The sequence below is a fragment of the Desmodus rotundus genome, chromosome 11 (genome assembly GCF_022682495.2).
Source record: "Desmodus rotundus isolate HL8 chromosome 11, HLdesRot8A.1, whole genome shotgun sequence".
In the NCBI taxonomy this organism is placed as follows: Eukaryota; Metazoa; Chordata; class Mammalia; order Chiroptera; family Phyllostomidae; genus Desmodus; species Desmodus rotundus.
The window spans coordinates 4,948,334-4,974,263 of NC_071397.1; the positions used below are offsets into that span (position 1 = coordinate 4,948,334).

General features: G+C 42.3%; 1 protein-coding gene across 2 annotated transcripts in view; it reads left to right on the forward strand.

Moving 5' to 3' along the window:
• The first annotated feature begins 18 nt into the window (after positions 1 to 18).
• Positions 19 to 25,930, forward strand: part of TBC1D22B (TBC1 domain family member 22B) — a 75,716-nt gene continuing 49,804 nt past the window's right edge. For both annotated transcript variants that reach the window (XM_024558122.3, XM_053914335.1), the window contains exons 1-2: positions 19 to 222; positions 14,333 to 14,389. In XM_024558122.3, the coding sequence (XP_024413890.2) occupies positions 167 to 222; positions 14,333 to 14,389 (113 nt within the window). In that variant the 5' untranslated portion in view covers positions 19 to 166. The remainder of the gene's footprint in view (positions 223 to 14,332; positions 14,390 to 25,930) is intronic.

Sequence of the window (25,930 nt, forward strand, 5' to 3'; positions counted from 1 at the left end):
CGCTGGATTGGGGGGCATGCCCACATCCAAGATGGCGCTCCCAGGAGCTGGGAGCCGTTGACCGGCGGCCGGGAAGCGGCCTGGGTTGGCCTTCAGATTGCGGGGTCTGGGGGCGTCTCGCCGGTTACCCCCTGGCCCGCCCAGAGGCCTTCCCTGGGCCAGAGCGATGGCCGCTGAGAACAGCAAGCAATTTTGGAAGAGGAGCGCCAAGCTGCCGGGGAGGTGAGCCTAGGACGCTGAGGGTGGAAGAGGGGATTGGACAAACCCTTTCCGATCCAAAGCCCTGAACCCCGCGGGCCTGGGGCGCCGCCGACCTTGGGAGGCTCCTTTGGGCAGCCTGGGCTGGGGGAGTTGTCAGGCCCAGGAGCAGGCAGCGAGCTCGGGCAATGGCTGGGGGAGAGACCGGGGTCTGCGGGCGGCGGTCTCTAGAGCGGCTGCTCTCAGCTGGGAGGTGGCCAGAGTCCGGGCGTGAGGGATGGTGGAGTTGAGTGAGAATCCAGTGCGTGTCCTGGGTTAGGGGGGCCATCCCCAGAGCTGCCTCACTTTAAACAGAACTCCCCCAAGGGGGTCTGCATCTCGCACAGGTGGTTGTTCGCATAAGGATGGCCCCTTCCCTTGCTCCCCCAGCGCAGCACCTAACGAATCTCTTCTCCTGGACTCGCACGAGGCTCGGCGAGGAGCTTGGGACTGTCGGCAAGGGGAACAGGGAAAGTGAGGAAAATTCTCAACTTGACCTTTTTGCATCTGGAGTTGGCCTTTACCTATTATGAATCATTACAGGGTGACCCAAGAATCGAGGTTATTTCTTCAGCATTTTCTAAGGATTTGTTCAACCCCAAGCAACTCCTAACCCCCATGCGTTGTGATGTTCTTTTTGTGCAAAATTTTTTTTCATGCACTAATTTTTTTCATTCTTCAGCTGTTTGGTTGGAGAGCAGACCTCCTAAGCTACTTTTGTGTGTGTGTGTGTGTGTGTATGCTTAGTGATTGTGCATCCATCAATCTGTTGTTGGTTTACAGTTTCTGTTTGGTTTGGGCAGAGTCCTGAGAAGCATAAGCATGAGTGCATGTTTCAATTGTGAATTTAAGATTTCTGCCAGCTAGATTCTTCTTGGTGATGGAATTCGTGTTTGGTTGTGCCACACAAGCCACCTTTCCTAGTTGAGTCTGGGATAATTCATTGAACTGTGGTGCATATATATATATATATATATAGAGAGAGAGAGAGAGAGAGAGAGAGAGAGCGAGAGCGTGAGCAATGAAGGTCACTGGTGGCTATATAGCAGTCTTATTTTTTATTTAGGATCCTGTTAGATATGGAGAATAGAGTGGGAATCAGCTTTTAGTAAATCAGTATTAAAATAATGGAAAGGAATGAGAGATGGCTTCAAAACAAAGTACTGTGGAATTACAGTGTTAATATTGATGCTAAAGACTTCTATGTTTTTAGATAAACACCACTTCCTGCCAACTGATTCCTTTTCCTTCCTGGTCTAGTGAGCTCTCCAGTCTCACTAACTGGTGTTCTCTGGGGTTTTCCATAATGAGATCATTAAGGTTTGGCATCCTAAGGTTGTAAGCAACATCAGTGGGAAAACTGTTAAATCAGGAAGCAGTATATGAGGTGCGGGGCTTGGCATGGTGTTTCGTGCCTCTTGACTGATGGCTGTTATTAACGATCTTTTGTTTTCTGTATTTCCTCTTTGGTGACAATCTTTTGTTTTCTTTATTTCCTCTTTGGGACTAAAGGAACTCCCACCTTTTCAAAGCACTACTTTTGTGAGGTAGGAAAGGGGTGATCTCTTAAGTTTCTTCAAGTTTCTGGCTTCCTTTTTCATTTTGAAGAGGAATATAGAGGGGTAGAGAAGAGATCATCTGAGTTCAGAAAGACTTGGGTTGTTTTTTTTTTTAATTTAATCTTTATTGTATTTTTTCCATTACCATTTAGTCCCATAATACCTCCCTCCCCGCAGCAATCACCACACACTGTTGTCCATGAATCTTTTTTCCTTGTTGCTCAATCCCTCTACCCCCTGCCACCCCCCGCCCCCGCCAGCTAGCTGTCATCTGCTCTCCATCTATGAGTGTCTCTCGTTTTGCTTGTTAGGTCAGTTTCTTCATTAGATTCCACATACGAGTAAGATCATATGGTATTTGTCTTTCTCTGCCTGGCATATTTCACTTAGCATAATGTTCTCCAGGTCCATCCATGCTGTCGCAAAGGGTACAATTTTCTTCTTTTTTAAGGCCGACTAATATTCCATTGTGTAAATGTCCCACTGTTGTTTTACCCACTCATCTATTGATGGACACTTGGGCTGCTTTCATATATTGAAAATTGTTAATAATGCTGCAATGAACATAGAGGTGCTTCTGTTCTTTGGAGTTAGTGTTTTGAATTCCTTCGGATATATTCCCAGAAGTGGGATCGCTGGGTCAAAAGGCAGATCCAGTTTTAATTTTTTGAGGTATCTCCACACTGCTTTCCACAGTGGCTGTACCAGTCTGCATTCCCACCAACAGTGCAAAAGGTTCCCCTTTCTCCACATCCTCACCAGCACTTGTTTTGGGTTTTTATTTGAACTCTTTTACCTGAGTGATCAAGGACAAATGATTTGCTCCATCTCTCTAGGCCTCAATTTCCTTACCTGTGAAATAAGGATTAAAATACTTTCCTGAGGGTTACTCTGAAGACAGAATTAAACAACCTATTTGTAAAGAGCCAAGGACAGTGTGTATTCTCAACAAGTACTAGTTACTAGTATTACTGTTATATTAGAGCAAGAAACATTTAAAAGAATGTTTCTCAGATCCTTACCCCAGTACTTAGGTTCAGGTATGTAGAACATAAGGCATGTTCAGGTATGTACTTATGTTCAGGAATGAACTTACATAGGTATTTATGTTCATTGTTTATCTGTCTTAAGGCATTACTCTGTTGCCACAATTCAGCTGGCTTTTAGAACTTGCTTGTTGAAGGGATGCAGTGTTAGCTGTGTGCTTTAACAGGGAAGCCCCGGGAGCCCCTGGTCCCTTACTTCCCAGTAGTAAGTGCTTTGATTTAAGTAAAGTGTTAGGGGAGGGAGGTGGGATTGGCTGGGGTGGGGTGGAGGGATGGGGAGAAAATGCAGACAACTGTAATTGAATAACAATAAAAATTAAAAGAAAAATTAAAGTGTTAGGGCATTTTCTCAATAATAGAATTTTTGCATATATATTCTTCGGACCCTAGTGAGGAAAAACTTCCTTCTAGGTGGTAAAATGACATAGATGACTGTGTCTGGATACAGTACAACGTAGAAGTGAAACTAGTTTACTCTTCTTTGCAAATTGAAAGGTAAAAATTCAAAGCGATGGCAGGTTACTTTCAGTTTCTTTGATCACGATCTAGCACTTTACTGACAAGAAATAGGAATTTTATTTAGTAAAAAAGCCCAAGTTCATAATGAATTAAACATCCTTTAAAAGATATAAATAGCAGCTTTATTGAGATATAATTCACATCCCATAAAAATTGACCCACTGTCCAGTAGATATTTAGTACATTCATCTAGAGTATAGATGGTTTTGTATACATAATCATCACCACTAATTCCAGAACATCTTTATTTATTTATTTATTTTCAGAGACAGGGGAAGGGAGGGAGAAAGAAAGGGAGAGAAATATCGATGTGCAAGAAATACATTGATCGGTTGCCTCTTGCATTCCCCCAACTGGGAACCTGGCCGGCAACCCAGGCGTGTGCTCTGACTGGGAATCAAACTGGTGACCTTTCAGTTCGCAGGCCGGCACTCAACCCACAGAGCCACACCAGCCAGGGCCAATTTCAGAACATTTTTATTACCCACAAAAGAAAATCCATATCTATTAGTAGTTACTCCCCAACCCCTGCCCCTGGCAACCACTGATCTTTCTGTTTGTATAGATTTACCTATTCTGGACATTTCATATAAATGGAATAATGTGATATGAGAGCTTTTTTGGTTTCATTTATTATGTTTTCAAGGCTCATCCTGTTGTATCATGTATCAGTATTTCATTCCTTCATGGCCAAGTAATATTCTGTTGTATGGATATACCTCATTTTGTTTATCCATTCATTGGTTGATGTACATTTGGGTTGTTTTCGCTTTTGGGCTTTTATGAATAATGCAGTGAAATTCACAGGCAGGTTTTTGTGTGGATGTATGTCTCCCATTCTTTTGAGTATATGTAGTAGTGGAATTGCTGGATCTATGGTAACTTGGTGGAATTAAACATCCTTTTAAGTTTTCCCCATTATTCATAAGAGCCCAATCTACTTAATACACCAGACAGTCCTTGTGTGAATGCCTAGGAAGATAGGAGGCGTATGTACCATGTGGAAACTTGCAGCTAGTAGATCAGCAATAAATCCTGGGGGTGTAATGCACAGCATAGTGATTATAGTCAACAAAACTTTGAAGTTGCTAAGAGACTAGGTCTTAATTGTTCTCACCATTAAAAAAAAGAAATAATTATGTGACTTATTAATTATGTGGTAAATTATGTGATAGAGGTGTTAGCTAACACTTTGGTGGTAATCACTTGCAGTATATAAATGTATCAAGCCAACACATTGTACACCTTAAACTCTCACAATGTTTATGTCAATTACATCTAAAAAAACAAAGATGCAGGCTCTGGAACCTGATTGTCTGGATTCAAATCCCAGCTCTGCTACTTTTTAGCTGTGTGGCCTCGGACAAGTTTCTTAACCTCTCCATGCCTCTGTCTCTTCATCTATAAAATGGGAACAGAGTATCTAACCCATTGGGCTGTTAGGAGGGTTAAATGAGATAATGCATAGAAAGTACATAGGAGATACTCAATAATACTAGTTGTTTTGAAAATGATAGTTGTAATCACAGAATCTCCTACTTATACTTGTTTCTTCCCCTTGCTTTAGTTTCTGAAACTGGAATTGAAAAATTTGAGCAGTGGTGTGTCTAGAGCCTCAGTGAGTGCTGGTCGGGAAAAAAATACATCTATTATGAACTGGGCAGTAGGTGTATGGGGGCACAGAGGAGCCTAATGTGGGACAGCCGTAGTGTCAGGCATTCTTTAGCTATGAGAAGTGTGATTTTGAGCAGTGGTTCTCAGACTTCAGTGAATCCCCAGGAGGGCTCGTTAAAACATAGATTGCCGGCTGCACTTCCAGAGTTTCAGATTCAGAAGTTGTAAGAAAGGACCTGGGAAGTTGAGCTTCTAAGAAGTTTCCAAGTGATCCTGCTGCTGCTAATCTGGGGGCTGCACTTTGAGAACCCCTGAGAAAAGAGTCCTGCATTGATTGAAAGAAACCTGAATTCTGGTGCTGGGGGCTTTTGCCATCTTCAATAATTAATGCATCTCACACTTAACACATCCCAACAGAACTCTTGATTTCCACATCTGTCCACTCCTGCAAAGCTATTCTTTCCATCTCACTTAATGCCCCCTCATTCACCAAGTTCCTCAGACCCCAAATCCCAATGGTTTTGATTCTCCTCTCTCCCTTCCTGCCGCATCCAGTTCATCAGTAAGTCCTGTTGGCTCTTCAAGGATGTCCCAAATCTGAGCTGTTTTCCCCACTACCATGGATCAGTCCGAGTCCTCTCTTGCCTAGACTTCTGCTGTAGCCTCTTAATTGGTCTTCCTGCTCTCTTCTTGCCCTTCCACAGGCCTCTCTTTTGTAGTTAGGATCAAATCCGAAGTCCCCCTGTCTTCCAGGTCCTTCGTGGTTGGAAAGATAGGCCAAGCTATGAACTTTGATCTTTATCCCAAGAGCAGTGGGATGCCGTTAGAAGGTTGATGAGAGCTGAGAAATGGTCAGATTTGCATTTATAAAAATATCATTTCTGGCTGCCCTGAGGAAAATAGTGTGGACCAGTGTTTTTGACACCTGGGGATGGGGACACACAGCTGCTGTTCTGGGTGGGTGAATTCTGAGTTGTACTTGGACTATAGGATGTTTTACTTCTCTGGCCCTTGCCCACTAAGTGACAGGAAGGCCACCAGTTACTGGGACAATTATCCTTCCCACATACATTTACATATTACAAATACTTGAGGTTCCCACTCCTGCTGGGGATCAGAGTGAGGACAGTGAGGGGCTACTGTAGTCAGTAGAGGGAGAGGCCATGTTGGCAGTGGTGAGGAGAGGTCAAGTTTGAGAATATCTACAGGATTTGATAAATCATTGGATTTGGGGAGCGAGGGAGAAGGAGGGGCAAGGAGGTGTCATTCCCAGGCTTCTGGTTTAGGTAATCAGGTGAGATTGTAGTGTGATAACCTTAGAGAAAAAGCCAGGTATTAGGGCGAAGTCCTTAAAAACTCCATGCTCGGTCTCCGTCTCCATGAAATGAGAGGTTTGGATTAAGTGAACGCTGAGGCTCTCACCAGTTCTGAATTTGAGTATTACGTTTTGACTTACCAATTCCAGCCTGTGTCATTGGATATTTCTCTTTTGCTCTGTCACTCACACCAGGCATGACTCATAGGGAAGGTAGACAGGTGGGAGGTGCTTTTGGTAGGGTTTCCTGCCTGCTGCAGAACATCTGAGCATCCCGAAACCGTAGAATTGTATATAGAATCGACTCTCAAGACCACTGTGGGTGAGGAAGCTGCGGCCTGAGAGGGGTGATGACTTGCCGCAAATCACACTGCAGGTTTCTTGACTTCCGGTTAATGCCCTCTCTACTACTGCTTCCCCCTCCCCCTTCCCTAATCTTTGCTGTCATTGAGACACCCTCTGTCAAAGCACCTCATCCAGTCCAAGGATGTGGACACCTCCAGTGAAAAGATGTGGATGAGACTTGGAATCGGAGAGACAAGTGTGAGCCAGAGCCTGGCTCACTTCCCACATCCTTATTTGCAGTCTTTCTGGGAAGGGCTTCTCCCTCTTTTTAAGCAAAAGTGTTTGTTAAAGTCAAGGAACTCTTTTGCATTAAATGAAGTTGAGGAAAGTGTCTAATCACTTGAATTATATAGGAGCCTTCTGTGTTATTTGGTCATTTTTCCTAACAATGAGTCTGATTGTAGATTCGGCGTAATGGTTCTAGCCTGTCTGGGCAGGTATGTTACAGCCTGTTCTTAGCTTGGAAGTGTTTTACTGATAAAGTAAGTGAAGATACTAAATTACAACTAAAACAGCATGGCTCCCCCTGTCTGGAAGAGTTCCACTGAGTGCGTGCGTGAACCTGAACCAGTTGCCAGCACGTTCGGTGTTAAATCGGGTAGCTCTAGTCCCATATTTGCTTAGCTCCTTTGTCAGCGCTAAACAAAACACCCCTGTGTTGATTTTTCCTGCCAGGGCTTTTGCACTGCTGCCACTACCTAAACAAGCTATGTCAGTGCATTCGGTGGTGTTGGCCTTGTTGAAGAGAGTGACAGAAGCCGACCAGGATTTTCGCTCCTCCTTCTTCTCTGTCACAGCACATCCTGTGCGATCTTCTCTCTGCGTAGGCAGTGTGATTTCTCTGAGAGGCAGTGACTTTGCCTCTGGTTTTTGGGTCTAGCAAAACAAGAGTCAGCTTAAAACAGACCCGGGTTTTGTAGCCTTCCCGTCTTCGCTCAGGAAGTTTTGTTGGGTGTCTGCTGGTGGGCTGCCCTCTGCCAGGTGGGGGCGGGGGTCACAAAGGCATGCACCGCTGTTCTTCAGAAGCTGAAAGCCGGCTTGGCACCGTGGCTTCGTCGGTGAGCATGCTGTGTATTAGTGACTTTCTGGGTTTTCCACTAAGCATATGTTACTTTTGTAATCAGAAGAACTTAAATGCAGAGCTTGCTTTTCTCACTCAAACATTGTTGCGTGAGAAAAGCAAGCTGTAGAACGGTACGTACAGTATGCAGTCTTCTATGTGAAGTTTTAAAGCATTGAAAAGTGCTGTGTGTTATGTGTGGACGTGAACGTATGTGAAAGTGTAAAGACGGAGGGAGGACTTCGCCCCACCGTTGGGTAGTGGTCCCCCCTGGGAGGAAGGGAAGCGGGGCTGGGGACTGCCGTCGGGACTTCCGTAGTCTCTCTCATGCTTTAATTTCTTTAAAAAAGAAATCTGACAAATGTTAACATTTGTTAAGCCAGAGTAGTGGGTGTTCATGGATTTTGTTATAGTTTTCTCTGTACTTTTGTGTTTGAAAATCTGAATTAAATGGTTTTTATACCTTTTTGGAACAAATATTTTTTAAATTTGTGCTGGGGATATCAGACAGCTAGCCATGAAATTAAATGATATTTAAGGTAGCATTTATAATTTAGAGCCCAAAAAGTAATGTATGTGGTGTGATGCCATTTATGTATATTTAAAAACATGCAAAACAATACTTTACATAGAAGATAAAAATGGAAAAACAAAAAATGAGGATGAAAATGCCAGGTTCAATAAAATGGCTTCCTAGGAAGGAAGGGAGGGGTCTGCTGAAGCTTCAGCTCCATAAAGTCTCAAAGTTTACGCAGGTGTTGAACAGAAAGAGCCTTGTACTATGATCTAAATCTAGTCTACTTTTAAAAAGTCTATTTTTGGAAAGCAACATAAGTCCTCATTTATGTGTTTAGGGAATCAGAGAATGCATGGGTTGGAGGATGCTGGTGTAGGGTCAGAGAAAGTCTAATGGTGGGGGAATGGGGGATGTGCAACGGGAAGGGGATGTTTCGTGATGGATGTAATTTTGAGTAGGGAGTGGGGCAAAGAGCCTGATTTAGTAACTTAGGTATGTTTGGAAGGCGGAGTAGAGGCCAGCGTGCTCTAGAGTTGCGTTTGGATTTGGGAGGAATAGAGATGGTATAGGTGAATTATAAATGCCAGGAAATAGAGCATCTTAAGTTCCAGGCTTTTATTCTGTCTTCATTTAATCTCTGTGATCATCTTGGTTTCTCTTTTCTAACTTCCGCCTGTCCTTTTTGAGATTCAGTAAACTGATTAATTATACAGAATGTTCCAGGTACAGATACAGCGCTGTTTGGTTCAAGAATATGTTAACACATTCTGTTCGGGCTCTGATTCCTTTGCAGATGAAGGCCATCGTTTATCTCGGCCTTTCTGGCTATGCCAGCACATTGGGCTGACATCCTTAAAAACAGTCCACTATGGTTTTAAATTTTCCTTCCTGGATAGAATTGATGGCCTTTGGCCCTTCAGCCTACATAACTGAGATTGCGTTTCTGCTGCATAGATTACTGACGAGTGGTAATAGTCTTTTAAGGGGAGAATCTAAGGATCTAAAAATAAGAGGGGTCTTGTTTTTCTACCCAGTCACCAACCTGACTGGCCCGTTGACATCCTCCGGAAATTTATCCTCTGATCTGTATATAGACCTACAAAGAGGCTTGTGAACTTGGAGAGTTCAAGAGCACTCATCTGAGCGTATTTGCAAATATTAAAAGACAAATTAGTGGCCCTTTTGGTGTTTTTGTTTGTTTTAATTTTTGTTTTGTCTAAGCCAAACTTTCACATTATTCTTTGATCCCTCTTATATTCCCTTCTCCTTTCCTCTGCCGAAGAAACTGTGAACACATTACAGTAGCATTGTTTGTGTTTCGTATGGAACACGTAGTGTATGGAACGGTTTGTTTACAGGGACGTTTAGGGAGTAGAGATTTTTCTAGCTAAAAAGGTAGGGAATGTATCCATAATTAAAGAGCTATACACAAGAATGTTCCTTCCAGAATTTTAGTAGAAATCAATGTGAAAATGATTGAATTGGTTACATTTTTATTTAAAAGCAACTTTGGGATCACTTCTGTTGTGTGAAATCAGGCACATGGTAAACTTGTATTTTCTAAATGTCAGGTAAGGAATAAATTACAAAAATGGGAGAGAGATAGAAAACTGTTTCTGGGGCACTGAGTGTGTGCTGGGTAGCATTCTAACATTTGCAAATCTACTCACTACCTGCTCGTATTATCACCCACCAGCAATTGTGTTAAAAGGGCTTTTTATACATTGTCCCTTTTAAACCTCCCAACCCTCTTAAGATTAATTTACTTCTTAAAACAGTGATAGATGTACAGGATACTAACTCAGAAAGGTACAAAAAGGTTTTCAGTCAAAACTACATTTCTTTGCTGCCGGGCCCTCCGGTCATCGGTTCCTTTCGGACCACTTGCTGCCAGTGTCTTGTGTCTTCTCCCAGAGGTGCTTGTGAGGACGCAGACCTACTTCCGTGTGAGTCTGTGGGTGTGCTCCATTTTAAAGTGCTCTGCAGAAACGTGGCAGACCACGCGTGCTGTTCTGCCTCTTTTTCTCAATGAACGTTTTAGAGTTTGTTTCGTGTCAGTGGATGGAGAACTGCCTCGTTGTTTTTAACAGGTGTATTGTAATGTGTTCGACAGTCCCTTGTTGATGATAATTCTTTTTCTTTTAATATGTAAGTTCAGCCCATGACATTTATTGGAATGATTAATATTTTTGGACTTAGTTCTATTTTTAATATTTTCTTTAAAAATGTTTCACTGTAAGGACTGGACTGTGCTCGCTTTTGGAGGTGGGTGTGCACGTGTATGTTCTGTTAGTTTGGAAGGCTTACCCTTTAATTTTAGTGATTATGTCTGTAAGTATAACTTCATACCGTAATTCTCCAGGTAATACCTGTTCACTCACTGGGTCTTAAGGCAGTTCCATTTAGTTTTTTGAGGAACTTCCACACTGCTGTCCACAGGGGCTGCACAGTCTGCACTCCCACCGACGGTGCACGAGGGTTCCCTTCTCTCCACATCCTCGCCAGCACTTGTTTGTCGTTTACTAATGGCAGCCATTCTGACAGGTGTGGGGTGATGTCGCCTGTGGTTCTCACGTGCATCTCTCTGATGGTCAGTGATGTTCAGCACCGTTTCACATGGCTCTGGGCCCTCTGTGTGTCCTCTTTGGAGCTGTGCCTCTTCAGGTGCTCTGCCCATTTTTTAATTGGATCGTTTGTTTTTTGTTACATTCTCTTCTGCAACCAAAAAACCTCAAATTTAAGATTTATCTTAAATTAATTAAATGCTCTCCACTAGTTCTTTTGCCATAGTTTCTACATTTATCTCATTAATTGAAGTTTTCCTTCTAGTAACCATATTCCCTGAGTTCTGAGATGTAGAGATATGTTTTTTATCACCTTTGTACTTAAACAGCAGTATGTCTTGATATATAATTATTCTTGGGTCACTTTTTTGTGTGTGTGAACTATTACAGAAAGTACATGAAACAGTTGTGTGGTGTGATAACTCAATGAATGATCACAACACGAACACCCCAGAAGTGAGTCCCCCACAAGCCCCCATGTTCCCTCCTTCCCCAGAGACAACCACATTCTTTCATGTCAGTCACTCTTTGCTTCTTTATGGTGTTACCATTATGGATGCACCCCTAAATAAGAGAAGCCAATTTTGCCAGTTTTTTTAAGGTTTTTTATTTTATTGTTGACACTATTACAGATGCCCCCCAACCCCCCACTCCCACTTGGACCACTTCCACCCAGACCCTGCCCTCCCTTCCCTCGGCCCCCACCACACTGTTGTCCGTGTCCATGGGCTATGCGTATATGTTCTTTGGCTAATCTCTCTACCTTTTTTCATCCAGTCTGTACCCCCTGCCAGTTTTTGAGGCGTATATAAATAGAAATCATATAGTGTTTACTTTATCCTTCGCTGCTTTTTTGCTCAACGTCACATTTCTAAGATTCATTCACATTGTTATTTGCAGCTCCACTTATATTTAAATTGCTGTGTAGTAGTTTTTGGCCAAGAGGGAGGCGTAGGTAGACACACTGTGCCTCCTTGCAAAACCAAAAGACGGACAACAACAAATTTAAAAACAAAATATAACCAGAACTGCCAGAAAATCGAACTGTATGGAAGTCCGACAGCCAAGGAGTTAAAGAAGAAACACTCATCCAGACCGGTAGGAAGGGTGGAGATGGGCAGCCAGGAGGAGAGGACTTGGGGCAAGGTGGTGGTTGGCGGACCTGAGCAGTCCCACATTCACATGCAGATAAACTGGGAGGAACAACTGGGGAGCGAGACAGACCACACAACCCAGAGTCCCAGCGTGGGGAAATAAAGCCTCAAACCTCTGACTGAAAACACCTGTGGGGGTTGAAGCAGCAGCAGGAGAAACTCCCAGCCTCACAGGAGAGCTTGTTGGAGAGACCCACAGGGTCCTAGAATGTACACAAGCCCACCCATCAGGGAATCAGCACCAGAAGGGCCCAATTTGCTTGAGGGTAGCAGGGGAAGTGATTGAAAACTGGCAGAGAGTGGAGCAAGCGGTATTGTTCGTTCCCTCTCTGACCCCTGCCCCACATACAGCATCACAATGCAGCAGCGTGAGTTGCCCCGCCCTGGTGAACACCTAAGGCTCTGCCCCTTACTACATAACAGATGTGCTGAGACAAAAAAATGGCCCAAATGAAAGAACAGATCAAAGCTCCAGAAAAAATACAACCAAACAACAAAGAGATAGCCAACCTATCAGATGCACAGTTCAAAGCACTGGTAATCAGGATGCTTCAAGAACTCACTGGGTACTTCAACAGCATAAAAAAGACCTACGCAGCAATGAAGTTTGCATTATGTGAAATAAAGAAAAATCTACAGGGAACTAACAGTGACGGGAAGGAAACCAGGACTCAAATCAGCAGTTTGGAGCAGAAGGAAGAAAGAAGCATTCAACCAGAACAGAATGAAGAAACAAGAATTAAAAAAAGTGAGGAGAAGCCTATGAACCTCCAGGACATTCCAACATCCGAATCATAGGGGTGCCAGAAGAAGAAGAGGAAGAGCAAGAAATTGAAAACTTATTTGAAAAAATAATGAAGGAGAATTTCCCCAATCTGGCAAAGGCAATAGATTTCCAGGAAGTCCAGGAAGCTTAGAGAGTCACAAAGAATTTGGACTCAAGGAGGAACACACCAAGGCACATCATAATTCCATTAGACAAGATTAAAAACAAGGAGAGAATCTTAAAAGCAGCAAGAGAAAAGGAGACACTTACCTACGAAGGATTCCCCGTAAGGCTATCAGCTGATTTCTCAAAAGAAACCTTGCAGGCAAGAAGGGACTGGAAAGACGTATTCAAAGTCTTGAAAGGCAAGGACCTATATCCTAGATTACTATACCCAGCAAAGCTATCATTTAGAATGGAAGGGCAGATAAAGTGCTTCCCAGATGAGGTCAAGTTAAAGGAGTTCATCATCACCAAGCCCTTATTATATGAAATGTTAAAGGGACTTATCTAAGAAAAACATCAAAAATATGTACAGTAAAATGACAGCAAACACAGCTATTCACAACTGAACCTAAAAAAAAAAAAGCCAAACACAAACTAAGTGAACAACTAGAACAGGAACAGAATCACAGAAATGGAGATCACATGGAGGGTTATCAACAGGGGAGTGGGAGGGGGAGAGAGTGGGAAAGGTACAGAGAATAAGAAGCATAAGTGGTAGGTAGAAAATAGACAGGGGAGGTGAAGAATAGTATAGGAAATGGAGAAGCCAAAGAACTTAGATGTACAACCCATGGACATGAACTAAAGGGGGGGAATGTGGGTGGGAGGGGGTGTGCAGGGTGGAATGGAATAAAGAGGAGGAAATGGGACAACTGTAATGGCATAATCAATAAAATATATTTAAAACATATAAAAATTGCTGTGTAGTATTCTATTATATGAACATATTACCATATATTTCTTTGTTGATGGATTCTTGGATTATCTCTGGTTTGGGGCTAAAGGAACCAAAATGCTATGAATAGTTTCATATGTCTCCTGGTACACAGATTTGTGTATTTGGGAGTGAAAATGCTGGGTCTTAGTGTATATACATTTTGTGTTTCCTAGATATGGCCAAACTGTTTTTTAAGTGGGTTGCATTACTTTATACCCCCATCCGCAATGTGTGAGAGTTCCTTGGGTCACCTTTCCTTGATATGTAGTATTGTTCCATTGTCTTTGAGCCCAAGTGATCCATTGGGATAGGTAATATTGTACTTTTGTTTTACAGATGAGAAAACAGATTCAAAGTGGTCAGGTAATTTGGTGCAAGTTTATAGATGCCAGAACTGACATGTGAGCTCTGCTTTTCAGCGCTAAAGCCTGTTACCTTTACGTGCTACCTTTTTTTACAGATAGGACTTCCTGACATCAGATATGTAAGGCCCTAAAACTTCACCAAGGGAAGGTGAACATTGTCAGACTGGTTTTTCCCCCCCCCCACTGTCTTTTGTGGCTGGATTGGATATAGTTGATCTTGGAGGCAATCTGTTTCCCAAAGTCCCTTCCAATTTTGTGATGTAGATGGTACTCATCAAACATAATTAGTGTCCTGACAATTTACTTCTTCCTTTTCTCTTGCTTTTAGCATCCAGCCTGTGTATGGAGCACAGCACCCTCCTCTGGACCCTCGGCTCACCAAAAAGTAAGTCAAGTTGTTTTTCTTTTCCTTTTTTTAAATTGTATTTTGTTAATTATGCTATTACAATTGTCCTAAATTTTCCCCCTTTGCCCCCCTCCGCCTAGCACTCCTCACTTCCTCAGGCAATCCCCACACCACTGTTCATGTCCGAGGGTTATATGTATAAATTCTTTGGCTACTCCATCCTCTATGCTGTACTTTACATCCCCATGGCTATTCTGTAACTACCTATTCATACTTATTAATCCCCTCACTTCTTCACCCATTCTCCCCCTCCCCTCTCCCATCTGGGAATCATCAAAATCCTCTCGGTATCCATGATTCTGTCTCTGTTCTTGTTTGCTTAGTTTGTCTTTTAGATTCAATTGTTGAAAGATATGTATTTATTGCCATTTTATAGTTCATAGTTTTGATCTCGTTTTCTTAAATAAGTTCCTTTAACATTTCATATAATAATGTTTTGATGATGATGAACTCCTTTAGTTTTTTCTTGTCCAGGAAGCTCTTTATCTGCCCTTTGTTTTTAAAGGATAGCTTTGCTGGGTAGAGCAGTCTTGGCTGTAGGTCCCTGCTTTTCATGATTTTGAATATTTCCTGCAAAGTTTCTTTGAGAAATCAGCTGACAGTCTTATGGAAACTTCCCTATACATAAGTAACTTCTTTTCTCTTGCTGCTTTTAAGAGTCGCTCTTTATCTTTAACCTTTGACATTTTGATGTGTCTTGGAGTGGGCCTCTTTGCATCCATCTTGTTTCGGGCTCTCTGTGTACCCTGTACTTGCATGTCTATTTCCTTCACCAAATTGGGGAAGTTTTCTTTCACTATTTTTTCAAATAGATTTCCAATTTCTTGCTCCTTCTCGCATCCCTATGAGGCAAATGTTGGAATGCTTGAAGTTGTCCCAGAGGCTCCTTAGCCTGTCCTCATTCTTTTGGATTCTTTTTTGTCTTATTTTTCTGATTGGTTGTTTTATTCTTCCTTATGTTCCAAATCATTGATTTGATTCTCTACTATATTCATCCACTCTACTGTTGTTTCCCTGTAAATTGTTCTTTATTTCAATTAGTGTATCCTTCATTTATGACTGGATACTTTTTATGCTGCTGAAGTCCTCATTAAGTTCCTTGAGCATGCTTATAACAAGTGTTTTGAACTCTGCATCTGATAGATTCCTTATCTCCCTTTGGTTCTTTTTCTGGAGTTTTGATCTGTTGTTTCATTTGGGCCATGTTTTTCTTTTCTCCTCATTTTGGTAGCCTCCTTGTGTTTGTTTCTATGCATTAGGTAGAGCTACTATGGATCCCTGTCTTGGTAGTGTAGTCTTGGTAGTAGATGTCCTGTAGGGTCCAGTGGCATAGCCTCCCCCATCACCCAAGCTGGGTATTCAAGGTGCACCCTTCATATGGGCTGAGTACACCCTTCTCTTGTAGTTGAGCCTTGGTTGCTGTTGGCAGATCAGCGGGAGGGATTTAGCCAGGCCAGTCAGCTGCAAGGACTGGCTTGACCACTCACAACGAATCACCACCCTCCATGGAGGATGAGTTGTGCGAGGGCAGGATGGTGGTGCTCCAGGGTGGTATGCAGCTGTCCGCTGTGTGTGCAGACTCTGGGGTTTCTCTCATGGTACAAGCCCATTTTAGCCCCCACCTGTGTTGTCCAGAGCCACCCTGCCTGGGCTATAAAGCAGTCTGAGATGGCTACTACTTGTGCTGGCCTTGGAGATTCCCAGGCAAAGCCAAGCTCTGAATCTAGACAGGCTGCTGCTAGTGCCCAGCCTGGGGCCACTTAGTAAGAGGTATCTGGGCTGGAGGCTCACTGAGCCTAGCTGTTGCTTGTTTGAGAGGATTCAGGAAGTTGTGAAGCATGAGCCAAGATCAGCATTTCAGGTGGAAAAGTCTTTTTAACAGCTTGGGTAGTCCTGTAAGTTGGGTGGCATGGAGCCTCAGGGGATCTCCAGGGTAGGGCAAACGGTGTTGGCCAGGTTGATGGAGTCTCGGATATGCCACCTGCTGGCTCTGTGGCTCTGTCAGGGGAGGGTTCAGAAAAACCTCTGCCTACCTTTCTTTGTGGGTGAAAGCTGTCCCCCAGGTCTCGCCTTGATGTCAGACACTTCAGTTCCTCCCTGTATGCCACTGGTGCCTTTCAAGCTGATACCCCAGTGCTGGAGCTCAGAGGGAGTGAGTCTGAGCAAGTCCGTGTGGGAGTTCTATAAGAGCTCCAGAAATTTCTTGGGGCTCCAGAAGTTTCTTCCACTGACTCAGTCTCCACTGGTTTTTGTAGCCAGAAGTTTTGGGGATTTATCTTCCTGGCACTGGAACCCTGGGCTGAGGGGGCCTGAAGGGCAGGGACTCCTTGATCCCGAGATAGCCCTTCTGAATTTTTATCTACCACATGTGGATGTGGAACCAGCCTGTTCTGCATCTCTGCCCCTCCTACCAGTCTGGATGGATGTGGTTTCTTTAATCCATAGTTGTTCCATTCCACTTGATTTCTGATGATTCTGAGCAATGTTGTTTTTTAATTCAGTTGCAATTTTGATGTGTTGTGCAGGGAGGTGCGCTGTGTTTACCTGTGCTGCCATCTTGACTGGAAGTTTGTTTTTCCTTTCACGTGGGTACTTCCATAACCCCTAAGCCCTCCCCTGCTTTGTTAGAATGACAGTTTCCAGTTTGACTTTTGACCTTTTCTGCCTTCTTCTCTGCTCTCTTTTGGAGTAAACAATCTTACCTCTAAACAGTCTGTTACTAAGTGGGAAATTTTTTTAAAAAGTTTTTTTTCTGCACAGGAAGCAGATCTGTGTAGGGTTTGGTGTGGGATTCTCTGTCCTGGTGGAAAGGTCTTTATTGAGTAAATATTGTCATGAAGTTGGACGATTGAGGACCTCCTTTGAGCAAGAGATCTGGTTTCTGGGGCTTACTGCTCTTGCATGTAGATAGGTCTGCCACCTTTTCTTCACTTATTCTCTGAGAAGCAGGGCAAATAGAATATAACTGTAGGGCTGGCTTTCTTCAGGTCCTCTGTCTCTTTGACGCACTCAAGGACACCTAGCCATACAACAGAGTTAAAAAGCTCCTTGGAGGCTATTTCTTTAGTAAAATTCCGATAAGTTATTTTCAAACACAACAGAGACCCTAGCTGAGTCTATACCCCTAGTTACCACTTTATCACAACTTTCTCTAATGGACCATCACTCCGCCACAGTGAGGAGATGGGTCCTCATCTCAGATTTTCTAAGAACTTTGGCTTCTATCTTTGGGTATACTTAATCTTAGAGACTTATTCCTATGAGCTATAGTTTGTAATGAAAGTGGAATGATTTGAGATGTACAGGAAACCTAGGTTCTCATCCTCCTGGGGTCTGTGTAATAATTTCCACCCCTTCTTCACAGTCAGTGTGGAGGTGAAGATACTGTACACTGAAGTATTTCAAGTACCCAGAAAGGTGGTACATCAAATATGCATCTCCAGTATTTTAATATTTTAAAAATAACTTCAGTCAGTGTATGGTGAACTTTCTATAATTCTACCAACTCATTGTTTTTGCAATTTGGCCAGTATGTAGAAGGTACAGTCTTACTTTGTAAGTATGACTGCTGTTCTTTTTTGTGAGATGCACAACTTTCGTATCAGAAACCACCAGACTGTAAGCTTTTTGAGGGCAGGGACTTTGTTTCGTCTGCCGCCACACCATTAATACCTGGGATAGTCCGTAGCTCGTAGTGGGCACTGGGTTAGCATTTATGGAATGAGGAATGCAACCCTTTGTTTACTTCGACAGCGGGCTTCTCTTTAATGTTTCCTACTTTGTGCCTCGTGTTAGCTTTCTGTGAGATTTGTGTGATGTTTCCATCAAGCAGAATGAATTCTATTTCCTGGTTTTACCAACAACAGTTGGCTAGTATAGCAGGCACTGTTGATTACCCACCCAACAGTTTCTTCTGGCCCTGCTTCTTCCCTGCTCAATACATGTAGTTTTATTCAGCTATTAATCTGGCGATGGTGCACCTAGAGGATTAGTTTGGGCCTTTTACAATAATTCCTTGGTAATCCCAGTGACACTGGTCTATGGTGAGTTCATCTCATGAATTCGGGCAAATGAGACATAAAAAAGTCTCCTGAGGGAAGATTCTTGGAAAGATTTTTTTGATCAGAGAGATCATTTTGTGAAAAAATGTCTTTTTTGCCTCCACTCACGTTTCCTGCTTTGCAATGTGGTAGTGCGAAATTGAGATGCTGAGAACTGTAGCAACTAACTTGTGACCTGTGGGAAAGACCAAGAGGATTGCAGAAACACCAACCGGCTCAGTGCCCTGACATCGTGGTCTTTCCAATTGCAGCATCATAATTGAGAATTCAGTTCCTTGTAGCCAGTTTTGTTCACAGCCAGGGTTTGTTGATTAGTAATTGCTCCACGCCAGCGTATTTTATAGTGACCTTTGATAAACGCTGGTTCACGTATAAATCTGTCTGCCCATACATAAGGCAGTGGGTGTACTAGCCCATTTTACGCTTGGGTTAAAGTCACCACACCTTGTGTGCGCCTGTCAACAACAGAGTTTTCTCTGACTGTATTTCAGCCAGGTCTTGTAATGTCACCATATCCCAAACTGCCGTGACCAGCCTTATGTACTCTTGTTTTCCTACCTGCTAATAATGTAAAACCATGACTGTTTTCACTGATCATTCAGCAGAATTTCATTCCTACTTTCAGTGGAGGTAATCAGTCAGCTCTGCAATTTGGAAGGACTGTATTTGTCACTGAATAAACTGTGTTTATTGGCAGTAATAGTCTACAACATAGAACAACATCTAGGTTTGCACTGGACCATTTTACAATTCCAGATTGTTACTACAAAACATTTATTGCCCTTATTTTATACCTTTGTTGGGACATTTTTATTACTTTCCCTGCTACATGATTATCGTTCCACTTCAGACCATCGTTAATTACTGTGTGGTTAATCCCCATCACAGCAGAAACTTCACATTGGGTCTTCAGTCATCTCAACTGCACGAGCAAGTAAGTCGTTCCCCATCTGTGTATGCTGACTTCAGTTTGCCACATTACTACCGTTAGTGATAATATTGCCTGCAATGATTTTTATAGCTCAGATAAAACCAGTGTTATTGCAGAGCGGCCCCATTAGCGACTTGATGGCATGACAAGCTTCTCAGTTTCTTGTTTTCTGAGTAGATATCCTCATTCCAAGGTATAAGGCCGGTTCACGCAGAGCCACACTAGCTGTTGTGACGACTGAGTTCATTTGACTGTTACTGAATTCCCCCCTGCTTCCCATCCCTTACCAATGTCAGGCGTCATTTTTCTAAACAAATTTGAGTCATGTCCATTGAGTGAACAGCTGTATCAGTAAAACAGTGTGGTGTTAGTCAAATTACAGAATGATTGAATTTTTGTTTTCTAACCAGTATAACCTGTAGCCATCCCTTTTCAAAATATCTGTAGGTGTTTGTGTTAACATTTAAGTTATTCAACAGACAGCTAAGTTTCTCTCAGTGTGCCATTTATTGTGTTTTTGTGAGTTTTTAGTTTCACCTGCACTTCCTGAATCCCTTTTTCTTTACCACTTGCTACCTCCATGATCCTGGGCAAATAACTTAACCTCTCGGAGCCTTAGTTTCCCCATCCATAAAATAGGTAGAATGAGACTAAGGTCACGGAGCTGTTGTGAGGATTAAATGAGTATCTGTGAAGTGCTTTTTAAACTCTAATTTGGCATAGAGTTGTGAGGAGGTGTGGCAAAGGTGTCTATCCCAGGCCAGTTTGGTTGTAACTTTGACATGGTTCTGTTTAAATAATCTTGGTTAAACTTCAAGTCACACTGTAGCATTATTGTATTGGGTTGGGTATAACTTAGTTGGGACCGTGTTAAAATGAGACACTCCAAGCTAGAATTACCTGGATTGAATTTTTTTACTGGGATTACTGGGGTTAAAAGGGAAGAGGGACATTTTTCCCCCGAGGACCACATCCCTAGATATGACTTCCCATTCTGGCTACCAACACGAACAGCCTATTCTGTGAAGACAGGAAGTTAATTCCTACAAGACTAGAAAGTTAGGACTGTCGGCCACGCACACCTGGAGATGTTATAGCTGTGCTGTTATGTGCTCAATTTGCGTGGCGACTCCTTTTCCCAGGCTGCATGCAGGTCCGTCCAGGCCTCGACCCGCCCCTGCAGTTTTTTAGGCAGTGTGGTTAGAGAGCATGCAGGGTCTGCAGGCAGGTGGGTTTGAGCCCAGACTTTGCTGCCTGCCTGTGACCTCAGTCAGCCTCAGTTTCCTCATTGATCAATGGGAATAATAATAATAGTACTTACAGACTCACGAATTAGCATTAATAAGAAAATGGGTACATGTAGATATTAGCACAGTCTGGCATCTAGCAAATAGCCAGGAAATGTTAACCACTATGTACATATGAGTTTGTATTGTCCCCGTTGAAGAGAACAAAATTAACAAACGTGGAAAGTCTTCAGAGCCTCACCCGCCTGGCGCTGCCGCTGGTCTCTAGAGCGTCTGCGCTCGGTGGTACTCCAGGTGCCCTCGCTCTCATTCTGTGCCCAGGTGGCACCGGCCTCTTCCTCCGCAAAGACCTCTCTTCTCAGGACACAGCTGACTTTTGTAACTGGTTAGTTCAGTTTGGGGTTTTGTGGGGTAGGTATCCCTAAAATAATTTCTAGCAGCCTCAAAATGGTCTGCTTTGAATCTCTCCTGTCTTTCTGTTGCAGGGAGTGACAGCCCTTCCTCCTCATTGAGTGGGAATATGTCCTCCCAGTTTCTATTTGCAAAGCCTTTATTTGAGTAAATTCCAATTCTTAACCTAGCTCACTTATATTGAATCTTCATCTGCTTCAGAAAATATAAGGAAACACTTTAAATGCATAAAAAGGTGTAAAGAAATACAAAGCAAACACACACGTTCCCAGCACTCAGCTGATTCACCTCCTTGAGCGGTGGAGGAAGCTCAGTGCGCAGCAGCGCCTGACCCCTGGCAGGCTCGTCTCTGGGTGAGGAGTTGCAGTCCAGTCCAGGGTGGGCATCTGCTGGGCCCACCGGTAGACCACCAGCATCCAGTTCATTCTTCGCCCTGAGTTAAAGCTCAGCCTCTCGATTGGATGGTTTACTTAAAGACTTCTCAGAATACGAGAGGGTATTTAGGAAACATCAACCAGGAGGAAAAAACAGGAGTTAAACCTTGTGGTCCAAAGTATTCCGTATCACACTGTTGGATTCGTCATGTGCAGTCTTAAGTTACACTTAGCCCCTGCGGGGAGAACAGTAATAATAAGCACGTACTTCTATGCAGTATTTTGTTGATGACAAGTCTGTCTTATACGTCCGCCTGTTTGTTCTTGACAGTGAAGCTTCTGCAGTGTGTACGCAGGTTGTGGAGGCTGGGCCTCTTTTACACAGGAGCGCCCGGCACAGTGATGGGTCCAGACCATGAAGCCCCAGCACAGGAGCAGTTTGTCCTCTGGCTCCAGTGGGTTCTTCACGTGCAGACACTTGTGCTGCACTGCCTCAGTTTTATTTTCTTTATTTTCTTTGACTTGGCTCTCTTCATTTCCAGTTATTGTTTCAGTAGGGTTATAAGTGTTCTTATTTTGGGATTTATAAAAGCCAACAAAACATTTTCCATTGAATAATAAAAATAATATCCTCAGTTTAGAAAACATGAATAATTCAGAGAAGTATAAAAATGAAATTAAATATCACCTGTAATTCTACAACCCAAAAGATTAGCACTGTTAACACTTTGATGTATTTTCTTCCTGTTCTTTTCTGTGCATTTATTTTTTAAAAAATAGACCACTAAAATATATAATTTTGGCTCCAATTTTTACTTTCTTAAATCATCCTCAATATGTGATTTTCACTGTATAACATTCCATCTGGTGGCTGACCCATAATTTAATCCATCATTTCCAATTTCTAGATGTTTATGTTATTTGCAGTTTTTAACCAAAATAACACCGGTAACTGTTTTAGATCATTTTTGTTTGACTCTCTGATTGTATTCTTATGGTCAGAGAAGATAAACCTTTTTTGTGGTGATTGAGAGTACATTTATTAAAGCTGGGGACAGTGAAACACGGAAGGGCGTAGGATAGAAGAAGCAACAGGAGAGCCCAGGTGGGACGCTTTGGCTCACTGAAGGGGAAAGGGGAGCCTTGGAGACAGATTCAGGGGGTGGGCCCAGGATGAGCTACCGCTGCCCAGGGCTCCTCTGGTCGCAAGTCTCGTGGGTCCCTTAGAGTTTAGGAGATGCCTGTGGTGGAAGAAGAGGGGAAGGGAAAGCACAGGCTTACTCCTGGGGGAGAGAGTGCCGAGATGATGAGCCATTTTAAGGCTTACGGTGTATATGTTCCCAGATTGTTTTCCAGGAGGAAAACATACAACATACAACATACGCCATATGCCCCACCTACATACAACATACGCCCCACCTACAATATTAGAGAGCTGGTCTCACTACACTCTGGTCATGTGAAGAGAATGCATCTTTAACTCTTTGCTAATTTAGTGGGGAGACAATGATATCTTGTTTTCATCACATTTGAGCTGTTCCATCTTGTAATAATGTGTTCTCTCTTGTATTCATGTGATGTATTTTCCTTCACTCTGTGTGAAACTAGTTTTTGAAAATAATTCCTCAGTGACATCATACTCCTTTTTTGGTGTTAATTATAGGGACATTCTGAAGAGCTGTATGAGTTACCAGTCTGCATTTATCAATGCTAATGACAGTTATCTCTCAGAATAAGGATTGGACTGTCTATGGAGATGGGATGGATTATTAGACCACAGTTCCTACTCAGAAGAAGAAACATCTCTTGGAAATGAGGGAACTTCAGCTCCTCTGGTGGAGCCTCCTCCCTCCAGAGCTGCCCTGCCTGGGGGAAGCAGGCAGGCATTTGAATGTTTTTGCCCATTGCACTCGAGTCCACAGGTGTGAACTTACACCAGGCTGTACCCTCTGCTTCCCTGTTTGGGGTACGAGGGGTGCTGGATGAGACTGAGTTAGAAATGCCCTGACAGCTCAGTCCCCCGGAACTGGGGTAAGGGGAGAAGTTCAGGGATGGTCTACCCAACTCTTGGGAATAGGCTCTTTCTGCAGTGAGTTAATACAGTGTTCCTCAAAGCTTCACTTTTTGGGGGCCATTTTCTATACTATTATTTTACTAAATACATTTTTTAAATTTAATCTTTATTGTATTTTTTCCATTACCATTTCGTCCCCTTATACCACCCTCCCGCCAGCAATCACCACATTGTTGTCCATGTCCATGAGGTCTTTTTCCTTTTTGCTCAGTCCCTCTAACTCCTAGCCTGCCCCCACCACTAGCTGTCATCCTGCTCTCCATCTGTGACCATTTTCCCTGTTAGTTCAGTTTGTTCTTTAGATTCCACATATGTGTGAAATCATATAGTTTTGTCTTTCTCTGACTGGCTTATTTCACTTAGCATAATGTTCTCCAGGTCCATCCATATTGTCACAAGGGTAAAATACTCTTCTTTTTTATGACTGAGTAGTATTCCATCATGTAAGTGTCCTATAATTGTTTTATCCACTCATTTATTGATGGACATTTGGGCCACTTTTAAATCTTGATGACTGTAAGTAATGCTGCAATGAACATAGGGGTGCTTATGTTCTTTCGAATTGGTGTTTTGGGTTCCTTCGGATATATTCCCAGAAGTGGGACTGCTGGGTCAAAAGGCAGATCCATTTTTAATTTTTTGAGGTATCTCCATATTGCTTTCCACAGTGGCTGCACCAGTCTGCATTCCCACCAGCAGTGCAAAAAAGTTCCCCTTTCTTGACATCCTCTCCAGCACTTGTTATTTATTGATTTACTGATGATAGCCATTCTGACAGGTGTGAGATGGTATCTCATTGTGGTTTTAATGTGCATTTCTTTGATGATTAGTGACATTGAGCATCTTTTCATATGTCTCTTGGTCATCTGTATGTCCTCTTTGGAGAAGTGTCTGTTCAGGCCCTTTGCCCATTTTTAATTGGGTGGTTTGTTTTTTTGGTGTTGAGTTTTGTCAGTTCTTTATACATTTTGGATATTAACCCCTTATCAGATGTATTTACGAATATGTTCTCCCATTCTGTGGGTTGTCTTTTTATTTTGTTGACAATTTCCTTTGCTGTGCAAAAACTTTTCAGTTTGAAGTAGTTCTATTTCTTTATTTTTTCTTTTGTTTCCCTTCTCTGGGGAGATATATCTGATAAAAAAATTGGATGAGTAATGTCCGAGATTTTGCTGCCTATGTTTTCTTCTAGGATTTTTATGGTTTCAGGTCAAATATTTAAGTCTTTGATTCATTTTGAATGTATTCTTGTGTGTGATGTAGAAGGTGGTTTAGTTTCATTTTTCTCACATATCTGTCCAATTTCCCTAACACTGTTTATTGAATAAGCTATCTTTATCCTATTATGTGCTTGCTTCTGGAAATCATAGCCACAGCAATCAGACAAGAAGAAGAAATAAAAAGTATCCAAATTGGAAAGGAAGAAGTAAAACGGTCTTTATATATAGATGACATGATACTGGAGGTAGAGAACCCCAAAGATTCCACCAAGAAAGTACTAGAACTGATCAATGAATATAGCAAAGTAGCAGGATACAAAATTAACATCCAGAACGCAGCTGCATTTTTATATGCCAATAACCAATTAACAAAAAGGAAATTACGAAAACAATCTCATTCACAATTGCTTCAAAAAGAATAAAATACCTAGGAATAAATCTAACCAAGGATGTAAAAGACCTGTACTTGGAGAATTATAAGACACTGAAGAGAGAAATTGAAGAAGATAAAAATAAGAGGAACACTGTATGTACAGTGTTCATGGACAGGAAGAATTAACATCATTAAAATCTCCATGCTACCCAAAGCAGTCTATAGATTCAATGCAATTCCCATCAAGATTCCAATTACGTATTTCACAGAACTAGAACAAATATTTCGAAAATTTATATGGAACCACAAAAGGCCCCACAAAGCAACAGCAATCATGAGAAAGAAGAACAAAGTTGGTGGAATTACGTTACCTAATATCTAACTATACTGTAGGGCCATAGCAGTTAAAACAGTCTGGTACTGGCATAAAAACAGACACATAGATCAATGGAATAGAGTAGAAAGCCCAGAAATAAACTAAATACATTTTTAAAACCTCATTGTATTTACACAGTTAGATTTATTTTTAAAAATAAACCTTATCACTTCTGTAAATGAAAAACCAATATCATTTGCCAAAATAGAAAGTAACCTTAAAGAAAAAAAAACAGTGACAACCTAAAATCTTATTAATTAAATTCTAAGCCAGGCCTTATTGCTTACAAATACGTCGCTCACTTTGTTAAAAAATAGTCTCATAGACAGAGTGGCACCAAACTGAGACTGTCTCCTCACAGCCAGCAGGACTTTAACGGCATGAGAAAGGGCGACCTGTTCATTTTGGAACTCGGTGTTTAACGCTACATATGGTCTGACTAAAGTTACCTCT